General features: G+C 49.6%; 1 protein-coding gene across 1 annotated transcript in view; it reads left to right on the top strand.

Annotated features, from left to right (window-relative positions):
- The first annotated feature begins 1,781 nt into the window (after nt 1-1,781).
- TMEM273 (transmembrane protein 273) overlaps nt 1,782-14,937 on the top strand; it is a 39,700-nt gene continuing 26,544 nt past the window's right edge. Inside the window, exons 1-3 of the mRNA XM_050960376.1 lie at nt 1,782-1,924; nt 6,752-6,805; nt 7,772-7,882. Coding sequence (XP_050816333.1) covers nt 1,870-1,924; nt 6,752-6,805; nt 7,772-7,882 — 220 coding nt within the window. The 5' untranslated portion in view covers nt 1,782-1,869. The remainder of the gene's footprint in view (nt 1,925-6,751; nt 6,806-7,771; nt 7,883-14,937) is intronic.

Here is a 14,937-nt window from a genome sequence, read left to right as displayed (position 1 = left end):
ACACAAACAAAACTGATTAAAATATTAAAAAACAAAACAAAAAACAGAAGCCAACCTTACCCAAACCAAATACGCCATTGCACCCACAATGCATGAGTGGAGAGTGGTCAGATACTACAGTGAAGTGGCCAGGATAAGCACCTGTACAGGATGGAATAAAGTCTAGGTTTAAATCCATTTAAGAGCATCCACACTTGTTATTTTAAACTGATGCAAAACCCAGCTTTAGTTAAATGACTGCACTTTTTGTGTAAACTAGACCTACGTGATGCCACACCCTGGAGATCAAGATAGGCCTCGTTTCCTGTATGCATAAACAGGTTCTTTCTCTCCACTATTCTATTCACTGTCACTGCTGCAGCACTGAAAGTCCTAAGATTCTTGGAGTAGGCCCAAGGGATTTCCCCAAAAGGCTGTGGTTAGACAGAGATGCCCAGGTGAGGGAAGGTGAAGAAAAGAGAATACTTCTGCTCCTGTATGAATCCTGTCCCTGTCATTAGGACATTGGACATTAGGAAAAACTTCCTAACTGTCCAGGTGGTTAAGCACTGGAATAAATTGCTTAGGGAGATTGTGGATTCCATACTGAAATTTTTTAAGAATATGGTAGACCTGCTAGGGATGGTCTAGATCAGGGATCTCAAACTCAAATCATGACGAGGGCCACATGAGAACTAGTACATTGGCCCAAGGGCCACATCACTGACATCTTTTCATATAAGGGTACAAAACCCCCCTCCCCCCCACTCCCATTCCATCCCTTCCATGAGGCCCTGCCCCTACCCCACCTTTTCCTATCCCTTTCCCACCCCCATTCCAACTCTTTCCCCAAAGGCCCCACCCTAACTCCACCCCGCGCCCCTATTCCAACCCCTTCCCCAAATCCCTGCCCCTGCCCTGCCTCCTCCCCTGAGCACGTGGCTCCCTGCTCCTCCCCTATCACTCCTTGAAAGCGCTAAGCACCGCCGCAGGAAGCACCTGGAGGTAGGCAGAGGAGCGGGGACGCAGCGTGCTGTGGGGGTCGATGGGTAAGGGGAGGTTGGTGGCCGAAGGAAATAACTCTGGGGGGACAGGAGGGGAATGGGGAGCTTGGCGGGCCACAACAAATAACTCGGTGGGCCACATGTTTGAGACTCCTGGTCTAGATAATAATTAGTCCTGCCCTGAGTGCAGGGGACTGGACTAGATGACCTCTCAAGGTCCTTCCCAGTCCTATGATTCTATGCTTCTTGTTCGTAGAGACAGGCACTGTAGGTTTCCTTTCCAGGTTCCCTGAAGTCCTGAAAGGCCAGTACACCTCACCAAGGGGCCAAAACAAAACCCACAGCCAGACATTGGGAGGGGTTAAGAGCTGGATGTAGATCTAGTGGCTCCAATTTGTCTCTTTAAAGAATATATGAAATAGTTAAAGTTGAGCTCCAAATATTTGGCAGCATTTAGGGAGTTTCTGGTAGATGGCTATTATTAAATCTGAACCAGGGCAACCCCACATGACAGAGTCACACTCCTCTAGATTTAAAAGACTATTGCAAAGACCATTTCACTACTGTTAGTGTTTGCAGTTCAGTCATTGCTTCGGGGAAAAAACTTGTTGGTACATCAGGTTTGCTAAATAAGCAAGAGTTCTGTATTGGCCTGAGGCTGTTTGCAATGCATCATTTCCATGCCACACTTTCAAGCAGGGACTTTATTGCTACGTTTTAAATCCAAAAAACGGAACTGATATATTTGCAAACACACAGACACTCAGGATGTGGCTGCTGTTTCCTATCACAAACACGTGACCTGAGTTGGTGGTTGTTTTTCCACACTGCAAAAGAAAAAAATCCAGCAAGCTTAGGTGAAATTGTTGGGTCACTGAAAGGTACAATGATCCTCCAGACAAGCTGGATTCCTGTCCTAACTACATTTCTGCTTCTCTTACGTAAGTGATCCAATGTATTTCCTTTCCCTTTCTTTTCACAGGCTAAATACTTAAGCGGTGGGGTGCTGCTATACTGTCTATCTCTTGAGCGTGCTGGTGCTGTTTATTCCTCAGCTGCATTATGCGTGTGCTGAGTTTTGAAGTTTATTTCTGTGCAAAGTGGAAAGGGAATATTTATCAAGGGAGTGGTGTTATTTTGCTGAGCTTTCTAGACAGAGTTTCATACTGGAGTGCAGCAGATATATGAGGGATCGGACATGACAAAACAAAAGGCACAGTTCAGTTACATACCTGCTTCTTTGCTGGTGAGATAGCTGATGGCTGCAGAGTGTTCTCCTAGGGGTTTCACTTACAGTGTATTTAAAAAGCTATAGTCTATGTGCATTCTGTGTGCAAGCCCCTTTCTTACCTCTCCATATACCTTGCTTAGCAATTCACATGCCCACTCTGGACATGCAGGACATAAAGTTTCCTAGGTGTTCTCAGAGCATCTGCCAGCATCAGGCACATTTGCTCTCACAACAGCCCTCTCATGAGATGGGCTAAGATTATCCAGCTCCATTTTACAAATGGGGACACTGAGGCACATTGAGGGGACGTGTCAGGAACAGCCCTACTAAGAAGGGGCAGAGCAGATCCTGCAGCTCATGCAAAAACACCCAGCCAATATGCAGATTAGTCTTGTTTCTATTGATTTACGGGATTGGGGAGTCATCTGCTGCTACTGGGGGCAGCAGCCCTTGCAGGGGAACACACCCCAGCCCTCCATCTCAATGTGAGTAATCACAGGAAACTCATTAGCCTCATACAGACTCAGAGAGTTACCCCAGCGCAGCTTGCAGCAGTCCTATATGTGCACGCAGGTCATTCTAGTTCAGGAGTCGGCAACCTTTCAGGAGTGGTGTGCTGAGTCTTCATTTTTGCACTCTGATTTAAGGTTTCACGTGCCAGTAATACATTTTAATGTTTTTAGAAGGTCTCTTTCTATAAGTCTATAATATATAACGAAACTATTGTTGTATGTAAAGTAAATAAGGTTTTAAAAATATTTAAGAAGCTTCATTTAAAATTAAATTAAAATGCAGAGCCCCCCCCCGGACCAGTGGCCAGGACCTGGACAGTGTGAGTGCCATTGAAAATCAGCTCGCGTGCCGCCTTTGGCACGTGTGCCATAGGTTGCCTACCCTTGTTGTAGTTCAACTGCCCTCCACACAGCACTGCACTGAGACTTGCTCCATTGCAGTGGCACCATGCAGCACCGTAAATCCTTTGGAGAAGATGCAAGGGGCGTTAACAGGGTGTGTGTGTGTGTTACTTGTACTGCTGTAGCCAATCCCACATCTCTCCAGTGCAGATAAAGCTAGAGAGGGGCCCAGATTCCTGTCTCTGGGTGGGTGTTAACATATGGCCCATAATGATGAAGAAGGAAGTTTGCCTGGACATCAGCAATGCCTGACTCATGAACCAACCCATTAGTATTGCTCTTGTATTCTTGGTGTGCAAATGCCATGGTATCTAGCCCAAATATTTTCCTTTTTCTAATAGCTCAGGAATGATTTCCATCCCCCCTGGATTTCTCTCTCCCTTTCATCTCCATGGGTAATCTATATTTGTCTCCAGAGTTGTCTGCCCACTCAAGGTTTGCTGTGTGCCTTTCCCTGTACCCCACCTCTCAATTTTCCAGGACTCTGCCGCTCTCTCCCCTTCCACCCACTTGCTTTCCCCAGCACTAACAGCATTGATCACATGCCAGTGGTGGCTACTGAGATGCCATGAGGCCATCTGTTGATTGCTGGATTGCTGTGAAGACTGGGAGGGAGGGAGAGATCTGAAAATGTAAAGAGGGAAAAGTTCTCAAGGGACTAGAAAACGACAGGAGAAAAGAGACTGGAGAAAATGCTGATTGCTGTGAGAGATGAGGCATCATATTGATACAATTCATGGCCAAATGATGACGTGGAAACATTTGACATGGTTTATTTTTCATGTTATTGTTCAGCACTGAGATGCGAGGGATGAACTGTTGATGTTTCCTCCAGCACCAGTCCGCACATCACAGTGCACCACAGAGCCATAGTTTTCTCTGCACCTTGGCCCAGGGACACACATACACAGTGAAATTTACCAGCAAAGCTGTACACAAGGGGCCATTTCACATTGCAACAGTTCACAGTGTGGGGCATTTAGCTATGATTCTGTTCTTGGTATTCTGCCCCTTTATATTTAAGATCTGCTGGGGTGGGGAGAGCACTCATAGTGGAGGTTCTTACAGACAGAGATGTTTTGGTCCCCCTCATGGAGACATTGCATTTGTTCTTTCTTTGTTTCTTGTTTTCTCTAATTTAAAATGCAGTCCATCTAGACTGGAAATGCAGGTCTCACATAGTCAACCCTTTTCCTTTTCTTTCAAGTCGGGTGGTTTCACACAAATGTCAGGCTGGATTTCAGGTTTGAACAAGAACATAGAGAAACACTCAGTTAAAGCTGCTGAGTTAAACCCTCATAAGACAGATTGTGAGCTCTCTGGGACAGGGACTATCTTTCTATTCTGTGTTTGTTCTGTGTTTTCCAAGCACAAGGGGATCCTGATCCATGACAGGGGCTCCTGGGTACCACCGCAATACAAATAAATAATAGTATATTTGCATTATTGTGCAAATTGCATATTGCACATGAGTTGGGTAGTGAAGGGAACGGGATGAGGGACTATCAGTTGGCCCAAGTTTGCTGGAAAATGGTCCAGCAGTCGCTCAAAACCAGAGATAGTTCTGTAAAGTTGCAAAGTTATGATCAAGATCTAACTATCTCCAAAATTATGGGGGATTCAGATCTGGGAGTTATGTTTGGCACGTTATAGAGATGGTGGCCAGTCGTAAAGTTGGATCTGGACTTCTCCAGAATTTGAGGAGAATTCAAAACTATTCCCTCCATTCTATCCCCTTTCTGCTGAGAAGTTGCAAACATTTCAACAAACCAAAGCTGATTTTGTGGGTTGCAACAAACATGCGAGCAAACGCGTGGTTTCAGGAGTGGGCTCCATGACACAACTCTTATCGTGTGAAAGAAAACAACAGGATTGTTTTATATATCAGTGAAATTAAACTCAGAAGCAAATGATATTTAAACAGCACCCACTAGCTATTATTAAATCTTAATCAAATCTATATTGAAGGGTGTGAATTGAAAGCATCATCCCAATTCCTATGGGCTTGCAGAGGCCTCCGTCCCTCCCTTTTTAAAAAGAAACTAATAATTAAATCTCTATATATTAAACTGACCTACATGAAATATGCCATGTAAAATATGATTCCTGCCATAAAACACATAATCCACCACTAGTTTAATTCCATTAGAAAGCAGACATGAAGGTCTCTGTATTATGATCATTAGGATAAAAAAAGTAATACAATATTACTTTTATTATGTTTGAATTTAAAACATTCTTCATATGAGCAGAAAGAATAATTAAGGGGATGGGTAGAAAGAAGGCTTTTTTTATATTTATAATGAAATAAGTTCACATGCTAAAGCAAAGCGAATTAAGTTAGCTCTTTGGTTTCTAAATTAAAACCTAAATGTTCCACACCCTTTCCTCCCTTAGAGCCTTTCAACATTGTTTTAATTTCCTTTTTTGTAACCGGGACACTGGTCATGCAGTGTTGTCCACTCTTGCAGGTTTATCAGAGGTTTTTTTCATGAAGTCTCAGCTCCTGGAGTCATGTGACTACAATAGGAAAACAAATCATTTTTTAAAAATAAGTTTACAGCCCTCTTGACTACAGAATAAAGTTTTAAAATGTGAAAACTGAGGGCTCAAAAAGAATCTGACTTTTATATGGCTTAAAATCTCATGATTTTTAAAGCCAATCTCAACATTTTCTGAAGCCTTAATATGCAGGGTTACATTTGTTCCAGCATAAATCCATTGTCAATCACTAAATCTGCATAAAAATCCCATCTCAATGTCTGTGTGCCTGATGCCATCAGGGGCCACTAGTGTCATTCTGAGCAGCACTAGTTGGAAATGTTCTAGCAAAAATGGCTTTTTTTCCTAAACCAAAGTTTTTGCAGAAAATTTTCATTTCATTAGAAATTTTCAGTGAAAGACCAAAAGCTGGAGATGCAGGGGGAAATTGTGAACTTTTTGTTTAGTGGGAAATGTTAATTTTTTTCCCCATTGAAATTGTCCATGAAAAACAGTAGGTATTTTCTGTTTTGCAGAAGCTGATAGCTCAGAATGTAGGCCGCACATGGCTTTGTGGGAAAGGATGGAACTTGGCAAGCGGCCCTATGATGAAGTGGGAGGTTGGGGCTGAGGGTTCTGAAAAGTTCCCTCTCGCACCATCACGTTTTCCCTCATGAGACAACATCCCAGAGGAGACCCCTCTGGCAGCAATTTCATGCTGAAGTCTGGAGACATGGCTTACGCAGGACCGGAGCAAATGTTTTGCCTGGGAAGGGTTGCCATGGGTGAATCTGCCCAAGATGTTTTAATAGAGTTGTCAGATTTGGAATCTCTCTTTTGTTTCCAGTGGAATGACAACATTTCAGACTTGTCTGTCATGCATGCAGCCTACAGGCTTGTGGAATGGAAAGGCAGATGCCAGTTCCTCAGGGATGTCCCCATTAAATATCATTCTGAAAATGCATCTCTGCTCTACAAGGCCTTAGATCCATTTATAAGCCCTATGTACGGCTATTAATTGATCACATGATCATATGTTGTATCCTAGCATGATTCGTTCCAGCTCTATTTAAGTACAGTCACTAGCAGGATACAATACATTCGCCTATATATTCTGACAAGCCAAATCACTTTTATTTCAGATTTCTGGAGAGCAAAGGTCTCTGCCTCTGGAACATCCGAGGAGGAGGTAATAGGTGAGTCCATCTCAGAATGTTACTGTCTGTACAGGGGTGGGAGCCAGAAACTAAGAAAATACAGTAACAGCAACAACTATATTTCAAGGATTTTAGACTTTTTCTGTTTTAATTAGAGCAATGGGAATGCAGACTGGAACCCCAGAGACTATGAACAGTGGCAGTATACAGGTTTCAGAGCCTGATTTTTAAACAGAGTAGAACCATCATGTGCTTTGTAAGTCACATCTAAAAATGCTGCTCTCTCCCTTCAGCAAAAATTCGAATAGCAGAGTTGGTGAGTTGGGGGCTCCTGGCTCTAAGCCTTCCTGACTTTTACAAAGCCACCTACTAGTATTCCAGGAAATATTATTATAATTACAACTGAAATAGACATTACGCACAGTGATGCCATAACCTGGCTTTTTAAATTACTATTAATATTAACGTAGCAGCTAGGCCCCAAGCCAGCTGGATGCCCCATTATGTTATGTGCTGTACAGAATACACAGTTACAGACAGTCCCTGCCCCAAAGACCTTACAATCCAAATAGACAAGGTCACATGGGATGCCAATGGCAGAGTCAGGAACAGCACCCTTGTCTCCTGAAGTACAAGCCACCAGCCTCGTCTCTAGCCCACGTGAGCTCTCCTACTGACCCCACGTCTTACTGAAGGTTGTTCATTTACTCACTGGCTCACAAAATTCAGCAAGCTGTCCTGGGTCCCCCAATTAGCACAGTTCTACTGTGGGAGTGGGAGGTGTGAATTAGCACTGCGGGTGTGCGGTGGAGGAGGGTCACTAGCTAGCCCAACATATTCAACTTATTCTAAAGTGGGAGAATTAATGCAGCCGCCATTTGCCGAGAATAAGGCTCAGATTAACGTTGGAATCTTTGTCCTATGTCCCCCCACACTCCCAAAAGACCAAATATTTTATTATTTAATAATGTGTATTCAGTGACTTATTTTCATTTCTCCTTGCAGACCCCAAGTATGTTATCATAGGAGTTACCCTGGGAGTCTTCCTAGCAATTGGTTTTTTAGCACTAAAGATCTGCATGATCAAAAGGCAATTGATTGACAATGATTTTGTAGGTAAGAGAAACGTACTCTTGCTTTCTGACTTAGAGGGAAATTCTTCTCACGCATCAACGGAGCAAAGCTAAACTCCATTGCTCTGCTCCTTTAGAAGGAGTAGATCTGTGTATAGTAAGAGCAGAGTACCTGCTGGGTGGAGCTGTGAAGGGTATTGTGTTTGAAAAGGAGTGTGAATTTCAGATTTGAAATCCCTGGTATCCATAGATCCCCATATTTGAATCCTGACATGTCAACTCAGCTTTCCAAGGGAAATAAACTGCATTGCATATTGGAGGAGACTTTTTAAAAAATGGCTCTTTCTGCTCTGCATATATGTTAAAGATCCCATGGCATGTTAGCTATGAGTAGGAGCCTGCACAAGCATCCTGACCAGAATTTTCACTTCCCCCACTGTACTGGTTCCACCCTTCCTACTCAGAAGGCACTGTCTGATTCCTGTAACTTCCATCAAGGTATATGCCTGGCAAAACTCCCACTGGCTTCTAATGAGAGCAGGAACAGGACCTTGGCTTGTAAGATGCTGTTGGGTTCTCTGGGATGCCAGTTGCTGCAGGAATGCATGCTTTTACTGGCTGCATTATTTAGGGCAGAGAAAAGCTCTGTGGTCTCACTTCATAGCTCTTGGAACCCACACTTCCTTTGGTTTCAGACCACACGGCTTCATAGGCCACTCAGAGTGTTGAGTTCAAACCAAAATCTTAAAGTGAAACTGAGCGGAAACTGCCTCCTTTCTTGTGAATATACAGCACTTTAAAAGAGAGCATAATTTGCCCCTCTCACTTCCCTGTGGGGAGATGTTGACCCACTGACTTCCCTGGGGGTAGAGTGTGGCTCATTGGCATACATCCTCTGCACAGAGCACCTCTCAACCCAGATTCCAAAATGCTTTATGAACTAAAACACAGAGTAAAGAAAGAGATAAGTTCTCTCACTGTTGAAATGCAATCAGCTCTGGTGCAGGATGTGATAACAGCACACAGCAACACTCCACAGAAGTTGAGAACAAGGAATAAAGAGAATACCAAACCCTGCTGCAACTATAGTGAGAGATAAGGCAGCAGAAAATATTTACCCAGATTGAAATTTTTCCAGAATACCAGTTTGAACAGCCCAACTCTTGCAAAAAGACCCATGGGATTTTTAAAGAGAACAAGATCCCAGGAGCTCCAGTTTTACTTGTCAGCACCTCCAATAGCCACAGCATGGGTTAGAGGGGAGACATATTGCCTGCCGAATCACCAACAACCCCTTCATCCAGTATCCTGGATTTTTCTTGAAGGTCTTATGCCCCACGCACTGCAGAACTGGTTCTAAACCAGTATCCCATATCCAGACACTCCAGAGCTGAGGGAATCCTTGGAAAAAAAACCTTCTCAGCTTCATAGCCTGAAAACTTGTGTTGTCTTGAATTACAAAATATTGATTTTTAATACCTTTCCCAAGCCACCTTTTATAAAAAAAAAAGGCATCTTGAATTGCATTATAGCACAAAATGGAGTCATGATGCAATTTAATGTAATGTGGTCATGGAAAAACAAATAAAAGCCCCCTCCCCCCCCGATGGAAATGTAATTATTGTAGGGCCTGGGACGCAAGCAGGTACTCTCTTTAATGACATTTCTGTGATGAATTCCAGGTAAAGCACAATTTGTCAGTCATGCAGGGAACTGATGCTAATCTAGCCTCTGTTTAGATGAAGGGTAGCCAGTTTGTGCCATGAAAACCATGCCACGTATTAAAAAGGAAAATATTCTGAAAGACCTTGGAACGTTCACAGAGAGAAAGAATGAGAGCATGGCTAGGTATTTGATTGGCCATCCATCGCCTGCATTTGAAAACATTTGCTTCTTCTTCGAGTGATTGCTCACATCCATTCCAGTTAGGTGTGCGCGCCGCGCGTGCACGTTCGTCGGAAACTTTTTACCCTAGCAACTCCAGTGGGCCGGCAGGTCGCCCCCTGGAGTGGCGCCGCCATGGCGCCCAATATATATCCCTGCCGGCCCACCCGCTCCTCAGTTCCTTCTTACCGCCGTGTCGGTCGTTGGAACTGTGGAGCGCGGCATAGCTGTCCTCCACGTCCCTAGCTCTCCTTGTTTTTCTATCGTTATCTCTATTGTAGTTGTTAATTAGACTGTTAAGTTAGATAGTAGTAGTTAAGTGTTAAGTAGTTGTAAATAGTTTTTCGCCGGGGGCTTAGCCCTTCCCGGCACCCGGCACCAGGCTCATGCCTGGTTCGCCGGGCTTCAAGCAGTGTGCGGCCTGCAAGAAGCCTATGCCCACCAGCGACCCCCACGACGCGTGCCTGAAGTGCCTGGGGGAATCGCATAGATCCGACAAGTGCCGCATCTGCAAGGCTTTTAAGCCAAGGACTAAGAAGGAGAGGGATCAAAGGCTCCGGACTCTCCTCATGGAGGCGGCACTTGACCCGGCGGCTTCGCAGGCCGTGATCTCGGCGCCGGCACCGGATCGCACCGGCACCGAGAAGACTCCCCGGCACCGACCTTCTCCGGCACCGGGGACAGAGCCTAGGCCGTCGAAGTCCATTACTCCGGCCAGGCACACCCGAGTGGAGCGCCCGGCCTCAGCATCGGCCGCGGCGCCGCCGGCACCGTCGACTCCGGGCCCGGCGGGTCCGTCGAGTCCGGTGCCGCCAAGCTCCCCCATGACATCTGGGGTCGAGATAGTGGTGCCATCTACACCAGAGACCTTCGCCTCGGCACGGCCAGAGGCAAGCCTATGATGTCGGCACCGTCCCGGGACTCTCGTTCTCGCTCCAGGTCCCGACGTCACGGTCGCTCCAGATCCCGCCGCCGCTCGCAGTCCCGGCACCGCTCCCCTCAGCGGTACCGGTCGCACTCGCGGCGCCGGTCGACACCGAGACGATCGCGGTCAGACTCCAGCCGTCGTTACCGGCACCGCGAGTCCAGGAGCCGATCCAGACGTTCGCCGCACCGGTCGACCTCCCGGCGCCGAGCTGGTGGCAGGTCCCGGTCCCGGTCGACCTCCCGGTACCGAACCGGTGGCAGGTCCCGATCCCGGCACCGAAGCGGCGCCCGGTACCGATCCAGATCCCGGCACCGTGGCAGAACTCGGTCCCGCTCCCGGCACCGTTACGACTCCCGGCACCGGTCCCCGGCACCGAGACGATCGCCCGTGCCGGCCCGCGCGGACCCTTACCATCCAGGGTCCGCCCCGCCATGGCCCTCTAGGCAGCCGTCCGTGTCTTCGCTGGCGGACAGTGGGTACGCGCTGGGCACCGACCGGCAGGCGGCGCTGTTCAGCGAGCCTCCACAGCAGGACCCAGCCCCACAGCAATGGGGTTTCTGGACACCCTGGGCATATCATCAGGCCCAGGGCCCCCAACAGCTCCCTGCTAGGCCGGCGACTGCGGAGCGCAGGGCACCTGAGGCCTCGTTGTCTCGCCCCCCTCCCTCCCCGGATGGGGAGGAAGGATCCAAGCACCAGGACTCCACTTTGGCTCCTGAGGCAGAGGCGAGGGCCGAGGGAGACCCCCCTTTAGACACCCTCTTGCCGGGGGTCTCCTCATCTTCTTCCCCTGATGAAGCGGTGGCTGGGACCTCCTCCAACAGCCCCCCCCCGCTGGACCTCAGGGCGCACCAGGACCTCCTCCGGCGAGTAGCCCAAAACCTGAGTCTACAAGCCGAGGAGGTCTCGGAGGTAGAGGACCCTATTGTCACCATCCTCTCGGCAGACGCTCCCACCAGGGTCGCCCTGCCGTTCATACGGACCATCCAGGCCAACGCCAACACCATCTGGCAGTCTCCGGCCTCCATTCCTCCCACTGCGAAGGGCGTCGAGAGGAAGTACATGGCTCCTTCTAAGGGCTACGAGTACCTCCACGTACACCCGACTCCGTGTTCCCTGGTGGTCCAATCCGTCAATGATAAAGAGCGTCATGGTCAGGAAGCTCCAGCCCCCAAATCCAGGGAGGCCAGGCGGATGGATCTCCTCGGCCGTAAGGTGTACTCGGCAGGGGCGCTGCAACTCAGGGTCTCCAACCAACAGGCCCTGTTAAGCAGATACGCCTTTAACTCCTGGGTGGCAGCAGACAAATTCAAGGAGCTGTTGCCACAAGATGCTCGTCAGGAGTTTGCGGCCATCTTAGAGGAAGGCAAGAAGGTCGCACGCACGTCCTTGCAAGCCTCTCTGGACGCTGCGGATTCGGCTGCCCGTACCCTCGCGTCGGGTGTAACAATGCGTCGCCTCTCCTGGCTGCAGGTTTCCGGCCTTCCGCCGGAGCTCCAGCACACAATACAGGACCTTCCTTTTGAAGGCCAAGGGCTGTTCTCGGATAAGACAGACCCTAGACTCAAGAGTCTAAAAGACAACCGAGTCATCATGAGGTCACTGGGGATGCACACTCCAGTGACGCAACGCAGACCCTTCCGGCCGCAGCAACAGCAACAACAGCGCAGGCCGTATCTCCAGTTCCACCAGCGGCAGGACCTTAACAGGCGCCGCGGCAGGAACGGAAGGCGCAGGCACTCGGGGAACCAAGGGGGCCAAAACCAAGGCTCCTCTAAGCCCCCGCCTGGTCCCAAGCCTTCATTTTGAAGGTGCGCCCGAGGGCGCAGTAACAGTTTCCCCATTGGATCCTTTCCCCCCGTTTTCCAACCGCCTTTCTTTTTTCCTCCCGGCGTGGTCCCTAATAACATCAGACCGCTGGGTCTTACGCACGGTGCAGTCGGGATACCGCCTGCAGTTTGTTTCATTTCCTCCTCCCCGCCCCCCTTCCTCGTCCCTCTTCAGGGACCCCTCTCACGAGCAATTCCTTCGGCAGGAGGTGCAGACGCTCCTCGGCAAAGGAGCTATAGAGGCGGTGCCGGAGAACGAGAAAGGCAAGGGGTTTTATTCCCGCTACTTTCTGATCCCCAAGGCCAAGGGAGGCCTCAGGCCCATCCTCGACCTGCGAGAGCTCAACAAGTACCTGGTGAAGTTGAAGTTCCGCATGGTTTCCTTGGGGACCATTATCCCATCCCTGGATCCGGGAGACTGGTACGCCGCCCTCGACATGCAGGACGCGTATTTTCACATTGCTATCTGGCCACCCCACAGACGTTTCCTTCGCTTCCTTGTGGGGTCTCTGCATTACCAATTTGCAGTCCTCCCATTTGGCTTGTCCACGGCCCCGAGAGTGTTTACGAAATGCATGGCAGTTGTTGTGGCGCAGCTTCGGCGCAGTCGTATCCACGTGTTCCCGTATCTGGACGATTGGTTGATTCGAGGCACGTCGCACCAACAAGTCTGCAGCCATGTCCGTGTGATCACCGACATGTTCGCCGCTCTGGGCCTCTTGGTGAACACAGACAAGTCCACCCTGGCCCCCACACAAAGGGTGGAATTCATCGGGGCCGTCCTGGACGCCACTGTGGGCAGGGCCTTGCTGCCATTGCAGCGGTTCCAGGCCTTGTCGGCCATCGTGCAACGGCTACAGACAGCCCCCTTGACGTCAGTGAGGACGTGTCTAACCCTGTTAGGCCACATGGCGGCCTGTACTTTCGTGACCAATTACGCTCGGCTCCGCATGAGGCCACTCCAGCTGTGGCTCATCGGTCATTACAGGCCGACAAGACAGCCACTAGATATGTTAATCACGATCCCCCAGGGGGTCTTAGATTCTCTCGACTGGTGGCTGGACCAGTCAGTGTTGTGTGCGGGTCTCCCCTTCCACCCATCTCAGCCCTCGGTGTCCCTAACAACAGATGCCTCAGATCTCGGCTGGGGGGCCCATGCAGGGACCCTGAGGACGCAGGGCCTGTGGTCCCAGGAGGAGGTGCGGCTACACATCAACATGCGGGAGTTGAGAGCGGTCCGTCTTGCTTGTCAAACGTTCTGTCATCAGCTCCAGGGTCGTTGTGTCGCGGTGTTCACCGACAACACGACGACCATGTATTATATCAACAAGCAGGGCGGCACCAGATCCTCCTCCCTGTGCCACGAGGCGATACGACTCTGGGACTTTTGTGTAGCCCACTCCATTCACCTCATGGCTTCCTTCCTCCCCGGAGTACGGAACACGCTGGCGGATCGATTGAGCAGATCCTTCCTGTCACACGAGTGGTCCCTCCGCCCAGACGTCGCCCTCTCCATCTTCCGGAGGTGGGGTTATCCCCGGGTGGACCTCTTCGCGTCCAAAGGGAACAGGAAGTGCCAAGCGTTCTGCTCCTTTCAGGGCAGGGAGCCCGGGTCGATAGCGGATGCCTTTCTCATCCAGTGGTCGACCCACCTGTACTATGCGTTTCCCCCATTCCCGTTGGTCCACAGGGTCCTTCTGAAGGTGCGCAGGGACAGGGCTCACGTGATCATGGTAGCCCCGGCATGGCCCAGACAGCACTGGTACCCCATGCTGCTGGACCTGACCATAGCCGACCCAGTTCCCCTGCCCCTTCATCCGGACCTGATTACCCAGGAGCACGGGACCCTCTGTCACCCGGACCTGCAGTCGCTGCACCTAGCGGCGTGGCTCCTGCGTGGCTGACTGGCTCTGAGCTGCGCTGTTCCACGCCGGTGAGGGAGGTGCTCTTGGGCAGCAGGAAGCCGTCCACAAGAGCGACATATTTGGCCAAATGGAAGCGCTTCTCCTTTTGGTGCGTGGAGAAAAATCTCCGCCCTATGGAAGTTTCAGTAGCCGACATCTTAGACTACATTTGGTCCCTCAAAGGGCAAGGTCTGGCCATATCGTCGTTACGAGTCCACCTAGCAGCTATCTCCACCTTTCACCCGGGTGCGGATGGTCGCTCTGTTTTTTCCCACCCGACGGTGTCTAGATTCCTTAAGGGGCTGGAACGTTTATACCCTAACGTCCGTCCCCCTGCTCCAACCTGGGATCTTAACCTGGTGTTGTCCCGGCTCATGGGGCCCCCCTTTGAGCCGTTAGCTACTTGCTCCCTGCTTTACCTCTCTTGGAAGACGGCCTTTCTAGTAGCTATCACCTCAGCTAGACGGGTGTCGGAACTCCGGGCTCTTGTGGTAGACCCCCCATATACGGTCTTCCACAAGGACAAGGTGCAGCTGAGACCACACCCTGCTTT

Source organism: Gopherus flavomarginatus, chromosome 6, assembly GCF_025201925.1.
Source record: "Gopherus flavomarginatus isolate rGopFla2 chromosome 6, rGopFla2.mat.asm, whole genome shotgun sequence".
NCBI classification, from domain to species: domain Eukaryota; kingdom Metazoa; phylum Chordata; order Testudines; family Testudinidae; genus Gopherus; species Gopherus flavomarginatus.
This window is presented reverse-complemented; position numbering and strand designations above follow the sequence as displayed.